Below are 12457 nucleotides of genomic sequence, written 5' to 3' on the forward strand. Positions count from 1 at the left end.
CTTGCATATCCCAGAGAGTCCTGGATCAGGTTGTTGGAAGGGAGTCCTGCTGTAAAATATTCTGGGCAAGCACTAACTCCAAAAAACGGAGTAAGACCCACTGCAGAAGGGAACTTGGGTAAAGTGGTATAAATGTGAGCTGTGTAAATGATCCCAGGGTTTGGTTTTTTTAATCAGTGGGGTTAAGCTGATTAATAGCAACTAAAACCATGGTCCTATGTATTCTTCAAAAGACTAACTTTGTTCCATTTCCTTAAAATTAATGAAATGCTTCTTTGCTGTGCTCCTTCAGAGTATGCAGCAGCACTGCTGTCTCAGGGGAAGGGAGCAGCTTTCTGTATACAACCTTCCACAGGAACTCTGAAAGCTTTCCAGCAGCTCACCATAGAAATAGCAGCTTACAACAACATGTGGGGAGAGTACCAGGATAATCTTGTCTGTAAGGTAGGTGGGGTTTTGGTTTTACCATGGCAGATTTTACACCAATTATATTTCCCAGGTGCCTTTCTGTTAGAAATACTTTTTCAGTTTTTTAGGACTTCTGTAAAAATTCAGGGTGGATCTTGCTATACCACTACCTCCAAAAACATGTAAGGAACAATTGTTTGGTTTTGGGGGGACGTGTTTATTCCTTGGGAGGTTTTCATGTGCCTTGAAAATGACTGGAAGTCATAAATCCATATTTGATTTATAACATCTGTTTGGGAGCTGGCCAGTGCACTGCTCTGCTCTACCAATACCATAGATTGTGTTGTGTAGAAAAGCAGCAGGAAAGCTGATAAATGCATGAGGTATTGCATTCTCCTGCTGAGAAGAGTTGTTGCTAGCATATGAATTAGAGGCCATCAAAAGAAACTGGTCAAAAATATTTGAAAATCCAATCAGTTTGCAAAACATAATCTTATGGTACAGAGAACTAAGGTGTTATCTTGATTCTAATAGCAAAAATTCATTTTAATAGGTGGGAGACTTACAACCTAAATTAATTCCTATGCAAATGACTGTGAAAGGCTGTCCAATCTTCCTGCAGGTGACAGGACCGCAACCAGAGCCACCCATTATCAGGTATAGTGCAAAATACTGTCAGAGAAATCAGAGAATTAAATACCAATGGACTGCAGCCAACATACACACCTGTTCCATCTTGTGATATAATGAGAAGGTCAGCAAAGTGGCTGTCAAAGTACAGTATCTGCTTCTAGAACATCAATACATTTGTCTCTGCCAACACAATTAGAAAATAATCTGCACACAAGGCTGCTCAGGTTTGCCAGCAGTTGCTGCTCTGGGCTTGCAGTTGTAGAATTTTACCCAGTGCAGCCTCATCTGACTCTGTGGAGATGGAAACTGGCACATGGCAGCAGTTCTCACCATCCACAGCTCGTTTCTCCCTGGCCCTGTACCTGGACCAGGAGAAATGCAGCCCCAAGGTCAATAGTGGCAGGGGAAGGTTTAAACCCTCTCATACAGCAAATGGCATCTGCACCTCAGGATGAGGGGTATGGGCTGGTTTATGGGGAGCACAGCACTGCATGTAGTTACCCTGAAATGTCTGAGACTGCTAAAAAAACTAGGGAAAAAAAGAGACTGATAAAGTAAACCAATATTGTACTTCACAGTGTAGGGCATGCCTTACCTGAGAGCTGCTCCAGTGCAGCCAGATTTGTTTCCACCTTTAAACAACTCTTCAGTGATTTCAGACAGTGATTTTCTGTGCTCTGCATGTACTGACAGCAAGGTTCCCTGTTCAGGTTTGGCACTCAAGTCTCAGGAGGGTCCCCTGTCCTTCGAAGGGTCCAGCTCAACAATCCCACTCCCTTTGGTAAGGATGATTTTTGTACAGCAAACATTGACACTTTCATTGTGTTCCTTATGAGAACAAAAGTAGAAGGACCCATTACTGTGTTAATTAACAGGCCTACTAGTTTTCTCATGAACATATTTTAGCAAAAATGATGATAATATATAAGAGAGTGACTCAATGTGTGGCTACTATGCAATTGCACATCCTATCCTGATGGAGCAGAGTTTTCCCTCATTGAAATGGTGGCTGTGCAGGATTTTCCATCCTGTTTTTATGAAATTCTCACAAGACTAACCCTGGTCAATCAGGTGTGCTACCTGCTTCTTACTGGCATCATCTGGCTCTTCTGTGTAGTCTTTTTAGCTCTTGAGTGCGATTTTAAGCTCTCCAGAGCAAAGTCAATCACCTTTTTTTTTTTAATTCTACTAAATCCATTTGCTTAAACAAAATACTTATAATTTATCTTAATTATAGTTTACGATATAGAAAGTGCTCAAACTATAGCAAGATCTTAAATCATTTTAGTTTACAGAAAGTGTGGGAAATTTAAGAGATACACTTTAATACAAATCCAGTTGCCAGACAGAAATTTGTTACTTTATATCCTGATTCTCTGGTACCAACAAAGCCATGAGTCCTCTCACTGACTAGAAGTAATTGTCCTTTTTTCCTTTCCCATTCAGACATCCGCCTGGACTGGGAAATTTACAACCACGAGCCAGATGATGAAAAGCTGGTGGACCTGTTGGTGCTCTTTGGAGACCCTTTTGCTGCTATGGACATGGCTGGAAACGAGGCTGCATCAAGTGGTAGCACCTCAGAGTCAGAGGTCATGTTAAAGTTGGATCCAGCTGCCATTCCCTGTGGAAGCATTTATCCAGCTTTGGAAACCACGGATGAGGTCAGTGCTTAGGCTGTTTCTTATACTGCTGCTGAGATACATGATGGGTTTTTTGGCATGAAGGGTTGAAAACAATAACAGGAGATATAACTTGTAACTAGGAGCTGGATTGTTCAAAGAAATGTCAGCAGCTCCTCTCCCAGTCAAGCACGCAATACGTGGGTAGGTGGCTATGGGGATCAGCAGTCTGTTTCCAGAGTGAGCTATAAGCAATTAGCTCTCCTTAAAATTGTTTTAAAAGCTACAGAGATACTATTTAAAATACTGTCATTGACAAACTATTGCCATTACTGCATGAAAGAATTAAAATAACTAAAACTCCTTAATTTGGCTCTGCTTTTCTCATGGGTGCTTTCTGGTGTCAACATGTGCTGCAGTCAGGGAACAGAACCTACCCTGCAAATTTCAAATTGCAGCTAATGATATGGAGGTATTTATCCCAGTGCTAAAATTAGATTGGTTCTGTTAGAATATGGTAACAACTGTTACACAGGAGATTTGATTATAATGTGGCAATTTATTGTCTTGAGGGGCTGGGAGCAACAGGGAGAAGGTATCTCCCAGGATATGTATATTTCTCTGGCAGAAGCTTCATGGAAAAGATACTAAAATCACATTTTTCTCTGCTTCAGCTCAGAATGCACAGTTGTTTTGAACACAGCTCTAACCTTTCTTGTGCACAAAGGGAACAGTACTGCCCCAGAGTGTTGGTTTGTATAATGGGCAAGAGGTATCCTAGCTGGATGCTTCTCTAGGTAGAGCAGGACCCAAGCATGCACATTTTCCAAGGAACTCAGGAGCAGTTCCAGGAGAGCTACTCTGTGGATGAGAAGATTAATGTACAGGACACATCCACGTGTCCAGTCTTTGTGCCAGAAATAAACTGGAGCTGGCCACGCTTCTTGACCAGTGCAGCAGTTCTGTGTGCACATCACTCACATTCCTCCCTTGCAGTGTAACAGTTTTAACCATTCCCCACCCCATGTCTCTGCAGCCTCCAGGTTCTGACAGCAAAGAGAAGGAAATCAGCAGTCAGGAGTCTACAAGAGAGAAAATTATCTCTGTACTTATGCGACCTCATGAGGGGGTGCCTGCAGACAGCCCCTACTCCATTGCTCCAAGGCAGATTGTAAGCTTTTACATTTTCTTTGTGCTTAGATTTAGCACATTTTCTGCAGGGCAGAGGAGACAGAGAAGAAAGAGGAGATAGTTCTGAGTTTGGTTTGAAATAGACTCTACTAAGCAGTGAAACATCAGGCTGGAAGGCTTTGGGGTCCTGAAGATGATAATGAGAAGAGTTTGCAAGGTCAACAGAAAGCATCCTACCTACATCTGAGCAGTGGACTGATGACTGGAATTAAGTGTTAGTTGTACTCCAGACTGGCATCTCTAGTCTTCTCTCTTGGTGAAATGTGGGAGCCATCCAGCCTGAAGCTTTGGAAACATGCAGAGCTGGAAATCAGGCTTCTGGGAAAGGGATACTCTGTAGACAACTCTTTTGGATAAACCATTGTAACCCACAGTGCTTCACAAGGAAGTTGTGCAAATACAGGCCCACACTGTCACAATCCCTTAGGAATATCATAAAGTAATGACAACATTGGAAAGATCTAGCTATGAATGACAGGGTTGCCCAAAACATCAGTGTGCTAGTTTTCTTTTTATTTTTAATTTTTTTTTTTTTTGGCCAAAGGGTTTCAGTTACAAGTTAAAATGAGCTAAAGATTACATAAAGAAATTATGACAGAAATGAAGCTGCAGTGAGCTCTGAGGTGGTTGAGACTGAGAAAGGTCAGACAAACAAGTGCCTCACTGTGGAGGCAGCTTTTGTGGGGTGTAGCCAGCAGCAATATCAGGATTTAACCATAACCTGCATAGTTCACCTAAAGAAAGCAGAATTTAGTCCACCTGTAAATCCCAGAAAATCCACTGCAGCTGGCTAGTGCATGTGATTACATTCCCTGCTGTCATGTAAAATTAAAAAATAGCCAAGACTAAACTGAACTGTAAAATACTCCTAGTTCACACTTGTAACTCTTCAAAAAACGTTTCATATATATGTAAGTTGTGGAATAATCACCTGAGGTAGCCAGGAAGTAAGAGTGGGTAGAACTGGGTATTTTTAAAAACAAGCAGTGTACATATGTTTGTGTACTTAGAGAATTGGTCTGTGACTGTGCTTAAACTCTGTTGATGCTAAAAAGTGGCCACAGTGATATTTGCAGCTGAAGTAATTGTCAGTTTTGCTGTCACATGTTGGCATTTTCGTGTGAGCCTGAGCATAGCCCGTGCCCGGGGGATTTCATGCTGCTTGAGCAACTCAATTTTGGCAGCTGCGTCCCGAGGGTTCTTGTGCAATCCCCGGCAGGTCCCTGCACTAAACACTCTCTCCCGGCTGCAGGTGGTTCCAGGAGGTGGCAGCAGCGACGTTTACATCTCCTTCACCCCACTCGTCCTCCCGGACACCGAGGCTGAGCTGTGCTGTGAAGGGGTGGTGCTGGGCTTCATGAGCCTGGACAACAAGGTAAACCGACTGTCACAGCAAGGCTAAAGGTAACTGGGAAATAATCGTTTCCCTTCCTGTAATTTATGTACAGGCTGCTGTTACCTGGCCAGTCTGTGTAAACAGTCGTGTTTCTGCTATCCTGTACATCCTTCCTTCACCGGGGTTGTTCATCTGTTGCATTTGTCTTTAAGCTTGGAAGCATTGTGGGGCAGGAATGTCACCATCTTCTTGCATAGTCTGGGGAAGCAGACCCCAGACAAAAGCCCAGGGTTTGAAATGGTATCACAACATCAGGTTTTATTGATAACAATAGTTAACAATGGGAGTGAGACTCAGGACTGCTGAGTCCTGTTCCTGGCTCTGCATCCACCTTCCTGTGTGAATTTGGACAGCATATCTCTCTTCTGGGAAACTTCCTCTTCAACAATTGCTGATGTGAGGCTTGAATAGTGTTTTATGAATGGCTCAGCATTTCTCTGACATGAATCGTTGCAAAGGTGCAAGGTAAACTGAATGAATGATAACAGAATATTCAATAAAAGCAGCCCTAATAATCATTATTCCTGAAGAAAGAAATGTAGAATAATAGAGTCCTGGAATAGTTTGGGTTGGAAAGGACCACTTAGTTCCAACCCCCTGCCATGGGCAGCAACATCTTTAACCAGAAAATGTTGCTCCACACTCCATCCAACCTTGAATGCTTCCAGAGATGGGGCATCCACAGTTTCTCTGAGGAACCTGTGCCAGGGCCTCACCACCCTCAGAGTGAAGAATTTCTTCCCAACATCTGATCTAAACCTGCCGTGCATCTGTATCACCCACAGCCATTCAGAGTTCAGCTACTGCTTGGCCTCTGCTGTTCCATCATGTCTTACAAACAGGCCCTACATTGCTGAGCAGAATCCTATTTTGGCTACCAGCCTCTTGGGCTCAAAGCAGTATTTCAGGTTTAGTGCTGCCATTTCATCCATGATTTCTGTTTCCATGTTGTTGTCAGCTTGCAAGGGTGGTCCCTAACAAGGTGCATCGCAGTCATGGCTATGACGCTCCGTTACGAGTGCACGTGGAAGCTGTCCTGAGGCATCCCCTGTAAGTACCATCGTGCTCACAGCTGGCCCCACATGGAATAGGCCAGCCTGGGGCAGGGCTGTGACCAGCCTTGCTTCTTCTCCCTCAGGTTAGAAGTGGAGATGGATCACGACAGAGGAATGGTGTTTTATTCAGTGGCGAGTGATCTCCTACCTGCTAGGCCTTTTTATGGAGTAAGTATCTCCCACACTGATGTATTTGGCTGCTTTGTATTGCTGTGCTGCTGTGACAATTCTGAGCTGTGTGCACATGGCTGTGAAAACACATCTTTATCACCAGTAGCCTCATTTTCTATATTGCACATAACAAGATAGGAAACAAAAGAAAGCACTACAAGTACTTGTTAGCCAGGAATAAGAAAAGCTGAGCTCAGACAATGCCTGTTTTATTCAACTTTCTCTTTCATTGTAGGGGAGTTTGTAAGTAGAAAAATAAGTTCTGATTTTCAGGACATAAAGGTCCAATAGCAAAATAAGTCACTTCAGTTTCTGTGACCCTTGAAATTTGAAAACTTAGACTTTATTATGTTACTTTTGTTTTGGTTTTTCACTCAAGAAATGTTGAATAACACAGGTAGAAAATACTGGGTTGCTGTGGGGTAAAATCCTTCAGATCCCTGCTGGTGCTCCATGACCAGAGAGAGCAACGCAAACCTCTTCAGGGAGTTAAAACTGACCAGTTCTGAATCATTTCTCCCCCAGGTTTTGACAGATTCAGTAATTACTCAGAGTTTGAAACTCATGAATTGTACCAAGGTTCCTCTGTACTTCAGGCTCTTTCTGTCTACGCCCTCTACTCCCTTCAGCCTCTCCAGTGCAGATCCCAAGAAGAGCACCAAATCATCCCACAGCAAGAAGGAGGAAAGGGAGCAGCAACCGCAACACGTACTTTATCCACAGCAAAACATGCTGGTAGGCTCAAAAATAATAATCCTGTGCCAGAATAGAGAGAGTTTAGTAATTGGTGTATTAGTGTGGCCCAGATGAACCACAGAAAAACACAGCCAGCATAGAAATCTCCCAGTTACAGGGGAAATAGTGGTGTATTAGCAAATACTAATTACTGCCATTTTGCCTGCTATATTGCAGGTGCAGATTATTTTCTCTACAAATAATTTTTTTCTGCTCCTGATGTACTTTTCCCATCAACTCTGACCTGTTGCAAACTCCTGCAGAATACCCTGTGGGTTTTGGAGCTCACCTAAATCAATAGCCATATATATGTTAGACAAATTAAAAGAATTTCCAAGGACTGCAGCCCTCCCTCATTTCCTTAAATTAGATGCAGGAAGTGCAAGGAGAGGAAAATTTGATTAGTTTTGGGTGTACAAATTACATTAAAGGAAACAAAGTCCAGGAGTAGAGAATGAGGTAACCTGCAAAGAATGAGTAACTGTTGCATTTTTGAAGTGTGCTTCTCATCTTGCTGTGTTCATTTTGACATGGAGACACACACATCTCAATTCTGCATGTGTGGGAAGAAAGAGGATTTACATGTCTAAGACAGCTTTAGGAATATGGTATTTGTACTCTCAGGAATTCAAAACCTTTAGCTTGCTAGAGACTTTCTCCCTTGTGGCTCAGAGATCAGCTGTTCACCTTTACACTCCATCTCCGTGTACTGGATTCATAGGAAATAGCTGTGTATTTTGTTTTAATTACAATGCTTTGTTCCAGTGGGAATTTGGCTGCTGGCATGACACCTTTGGGTTCCAGTGGGAAAATGCGTGCCTGGGCCTTTGTACAATGTGTACTTTGGATTTCCTGCACACGGTGTCGTCTTGTGTGATGGTCATCACCTCTTCCCACAGGTGAAAGTGTCATTCCACACAACTCTGGAGTTACTTAGGTATCAACATTTGCCAGAGACCCAGCTGCTTCCTGGACTCCAAGTGCTCCAGCTGGAGAATGGAGAGAGAAAGCTGAAGTTTAATCAAAATCTGGTCATTGAGCACAGTAACTACACTACCCAGGTAAGGTCAGAGCAGGATCTCTGGGCCCTGGGAACGGGCTGTTTCAGCAGTATCTCTGACTCTGATTAGGATTTACTCAGCCTTGAATTACAGGCACCTCTGGACTAAATGGGCTCATCCAGGTAAAGTAAATGGCTGTGGGGTTGCTCTCTGCAGAGACTGCAGGTGACTCCCAGGTGGGCAGTGCAGGTTGGGGTCACACCCTGGTGCTGGTACCCCAACTCTCTGCATGGCAGCCCGGGTGACACTCAAAGGGCCACATGCCCAGTCACAGGATGACTCTGAGACAGGGGGCAGGACTGTCTCAGTGAACAAGCCATGCCTGAGTCATCAGGCACTGCCTCCTGCAGCACCCACAGGCTTCTGGAAAGGCTCCTGAATCTGTTGAGCTCCTGTGGTGTGGTCAAAGCCCACGTGCATTTAAAGACCGACCTCTTCCAGTCAGAAATCTATATCCCCCTTCCCAGCCTTCAGCAGCCCCAGTACACTGCAGGCACTTCTGTTTTCTTTTCATACCAGGTATTTCTGAGGAGTGACCTGTATAAAACTGAGCGCCATATCTAAGATACAGTCAACTGAATCATAATCTTGGGCAATCTGCACAAACTGAATGACTCACAGTGGGCCATATACAGTCCTGAGGGACCAGGAGATGCTGTAATGTCTGCAGCTCCACAGAAAGCCCTAAAAACAAATGAGAACGTTTACTCCATGTTACTTCATTAAGACCACAATGTCTGGTTTGAAAACCTGTCCCAAAACAGTAACACACAAGCAACAACTTAATTCACTCAAGGCTGTAGAATGGGAATTCACTCTGTTATGAAAGAACACAGAACAATAATTCTTGATTCAGTGGTTGGGGTTAAGAATGATCCAGCTGTAGCAGGAAAAGCTCTATAAAAATGCAGTGGGTTTTATTCTCTTTTCCCTTTCCCCTGTTTTGCAGCTGGTCCCAGTGACTGCCTACCTCACTGTTCCAGTCCTGGAGCTCTCCTGTGACAGGGTTGATTTCCAGACCTGCTTTGTTGCACAGACCAAGACAGAACATGTCTTCCTGTATAACAGGAGCAGCTGCAGAAGCTACTGGACTGCTTTGCTGGGTATTCTGGTTTTGCAATTGATTTCCTTGTTACAGAGTTTCACTATTCAGTGTTTTTATAAAGACTGCATGCACTCAATATAGAGGCAGTATGTGATGATCTTGGGTGCAAACATATGGATTGCTTTTGTTCTCACTTTTGTGGACTTTTCCCTGTTTCTCTTTCCCCTCCCTTTTTTGACATTATTGTACCACTACTGATTTCAGCAGCTGTTCCACATCTAAGCAAAAGATTGATTCTCTCAGCCCTCACAGTTCTTTGACATGCTCTGCTCATTTGTAAATCAGTCCTAAGGAGCAGCAAGAAGCAGCAGCTCCTTGTGGGTAGTGTGAGCATGAGCCTAATGCTGTTAACAGATGGATTCCAGAGGAAAGATGATCAGGGCCTTATTATTTCAGTGTGGAGACCACTGATGACTGCCCTTGATTAGAGGATGAAAACAGAGTCTGGGCACATGCACAGAAGTCCTCTGACAGTGTGAGACATGATTTATTAGTTGTTCAGCAAAGAGGGGCATTGCCAGGAGTGCTACCTGCTGCACACACTTACACAAAGGGTCTTGTATGGCTTTGTTTGATATTTGCCCCTTCCACTGCAGATGAACAGAAAAGGCCTAAGGCCCTGGAAGTCTTTTCCATCTTCCCAACTAAAGGCATTTTGGAGGCACGTGAAGGGGAGGCACCTACCAGAGAGATTCTGCAGATCAGCTTTGCTGCAAGGTACAGTTAACAGGACTGAAATTGTGCTGTTGACAGAGGTTGGGGTTGTTCAGCCTGGAGAGGAGAAGGCTCTGGGGAGACCTTAGAGCACCTTGCAGTCCCTAAAGAGGCTCCAGGAGAGCGACTTTGGACAAAGGGGAATGGTTTCACACTGACAGAGGGCTGGTTTACATTAGAAAGAATTGCACTGTGAGGGTGGTGAGGCCCTGGCACAGGTTGCCCAGAGAAGCTGTGGCTGCCCCTGGATCTCTGGAATTGTGTAAGGCCCGTCTGGATGAGGCTTTGAGCAACCTGGGATAGTGGAAGGTGTCCCTGCCCAGGACTTGGAACAAGATGAGCTTTGCTGTCCCTTCCAACCCAAAACATTCCATGATTCTATGATGACCCAAAGACTAATTTCTTTGTTCTGATTAGGGAGATGCAACTCCTGTAAAAAAAAAAAAAAATCATTTTCCACTACAAATTATTTTTTGGAGGTTATCATGTGGTGGTAGGAATTAAAATAAGTCTATCCTAGTTATTTCAGTGAGCTCTGAAAACTGCTGACAGGGAAATTTCAAGAAGCAAACTGTAGGTGAGTTGAGTTATTGTCATAACTTCTATCTCCTTGGAACACAATCCTGTGATTTCCATCACTGGAGCTACTGCTATCTCAGTGGGATGGAGGCTTGAGCAGCTGCTCTAAGCTGTCCCAGCCCAGAGCCGTGTTCTGGACCAGAAGCCTCCCCAAGCTCCTGCCTGCCTAAATTTTTGTGGAATTCTGCTGAATATGCCTGAAGCACTTCTTTTTGTCTGACAAATATGCAAATCAGCATGGCTGAAAATGCCTGGAAGTACCAGAAAGCAAAGATGTTACTGTAGAGCAGCCAGCTCATCTGTGGGGCTTCATAGAATAATTCCCAGCTCAGCAGAGTGTGGGACCAGTGTGGCATTAGGAGATAATTATGTGCAAGGTGTGAAGTGATTTTTATACTTCACTTCCCCAAATCAGTGCTCTTCCTGCAGGGGAATTGTTTTATGAGAAGGAAAAACCAAAAGCTGTCTGGCAGAACAGGCATTTGCCTCAGGCCCTTATAACAGCCAGCAAGCACTTGGACACAGAGAAGTCCTTCACAGGAACAGCCTCAGAAGCACTGAGTGGCATTAGGCTTGGGCAAGTTACGCTCTTCAACTTAGTGCAAAGCTACAGTTGTTGTAACCTTTTTGATGTTAATTTGCAATCTGGACTCCACTGACTGCCCCTGGTCTTAGGGCAGTGACAGAAGCTGTTCCCTTCAAACTTTGTCACAGGGAGGAGTTTTCACATCAAGGCAGTGCAGGTGATACTCCCAGCAGAGCGTCATTTAATTTATTTACCTAAAGTAGAATTTCACAAGTAGGATGATATTATTGTTCCTTTAAAAATGAATCCAATGTCTTCAGGCACAGACTTGACCAATCTTTTCCAATACCATGTACTGTACCCGTGGGACACAGCCCTATGAAGTGAGATTGTCACTCTTAGGACACCATTCTCCCCTTTTTCTCCACAAAATCATCTCTAAAGACAGGACTGCACACAGCTGTAACTGAACTTTTTGCTGTGCATTTTAGGAACAACACTGACTATGAAGCTATTGTGACCATTTCTGGAATGCTGGAAGAGAAGCCTTGCAAGCTGCACCTCAGAGGGCGAGGAAAGCACCGTGGGAAGGTGCATTAAACAAGACAATGTGGGACAAATGTCAAGGTAACAGGTTCGATGCAGATGTGCCATCAGCTGAGCCTGTATTTTCCTCTACTTCTGTTGTTTTAGTAGGGACTGGAATTTTAACAGAATGAAAATTTAGGTTATGAGGAAAGAAATTCTCATGGTACCTTAACCAGTCCTAATCACACTCTGTACTGTTACTGTTATTGCTGTGGTAAGCTTAGCTTTAGTCACAGAACAAGGTTTTAAATTGCAAAGCAGCTGTGTAAGTCAGCCCAAAGCCCTTTGCAGAGCCCAGCATACCTTGAATTACAGCTGAAGACTGTTCATACCTTAAAGTACCTTTTGTTTTGCCTCATTTATTTGTTTGACATTAAAATGGACATGGACACATAATAAAAGCAAGAACTGGTGAATAGGCCAGCATTCCCCAGGCTGTTGTCTCAGTGCCTTACATGAAAAGGGGAAGAGCAAACTTTCCCTGGTCTCCTTGGAAAATTACCAACCTGTGTGCTTCATCATGCTTGGGCCTTGAGAACATCCCCTTCAGCGACAGAGGGAGGAACCCTTCTTCCTTTTCATTCTTTCCCCCCACATGGTTCCCATTTACTCACACTTCTCTTTAAATTATTTTAGTATTATTTTAGCTAAAGGTCGCTGCAATTCCCACTTC

At 43.8% G+C, this 12457-nt stretch overlaps 1 protein-coding gene across 1 annotated transcript in view; it reads left to right on the forward strand.

Annotated features, from left to right (window-relative positions):
• Positions 1-12217, forward strand: part of DLEC1 (DLEC1 cilia and flagella associated protein) — a 33008-nt gene extending 20791 nt beyond the window's left edge. Inside the window, exons 26-38 of the mRNA XM_069006316.1 lie at positions 293-444; positions 962-1065; positions 1752-1822; positions 2488-2705; positions 3700-3834; positions 5107-5229; positions 6209-6300; positions 6389-6473; positions 7002-7211; positions 8111-8272; positions 9222-9375; positions 9974-10094; positions 11688-12217. Of these exons, the coding sequence (XP_068862417.1) occupies positions 293-444; positions 962-1065; positions 1752-1822; positions 2488-2705; positions 3700-3834; positions 5107-5229; positions 6209-6300; positions 6389-6473; positions 7002-7211; positions 8111-8272; positions 9222-9375; positions 9974-10094; positions 11688-11796 (1736 nt within the window). The 3' untranslated portion in view covers positions 11797-12217. The remainder of the gene's footprint in view (positions 1-292; positions 445-961; positions 1066-1751; positions 1823-2487; positions 2706-3699; positions 3835-5106; positions 5230-6208; positions 6301-6388; positions 6474-7001; positions 7212-8110; positions 8273-9221; positions 9376-9973; positions 10095-11687) is intronic.
• Positions 12218-12457: the final 240 nt, after the last annotated feature.

The sequence above is a fragment of the Aphelocoma coerulescens genome, chromosome 2 (genome assembly GCF_041296385.1).
Source record: "Aphelocoma coerulescens isolate FSJ_1873_10779 chromosome 2, UR_Acoe_1.0, whole genome shotgun sequence".
Lineage (NCBI taxonomy): Eukaryota > Metazoa > Chordata > Aves > Passeriformes > Corvidae > Aphelocoma > Aphelocoma coerulescens.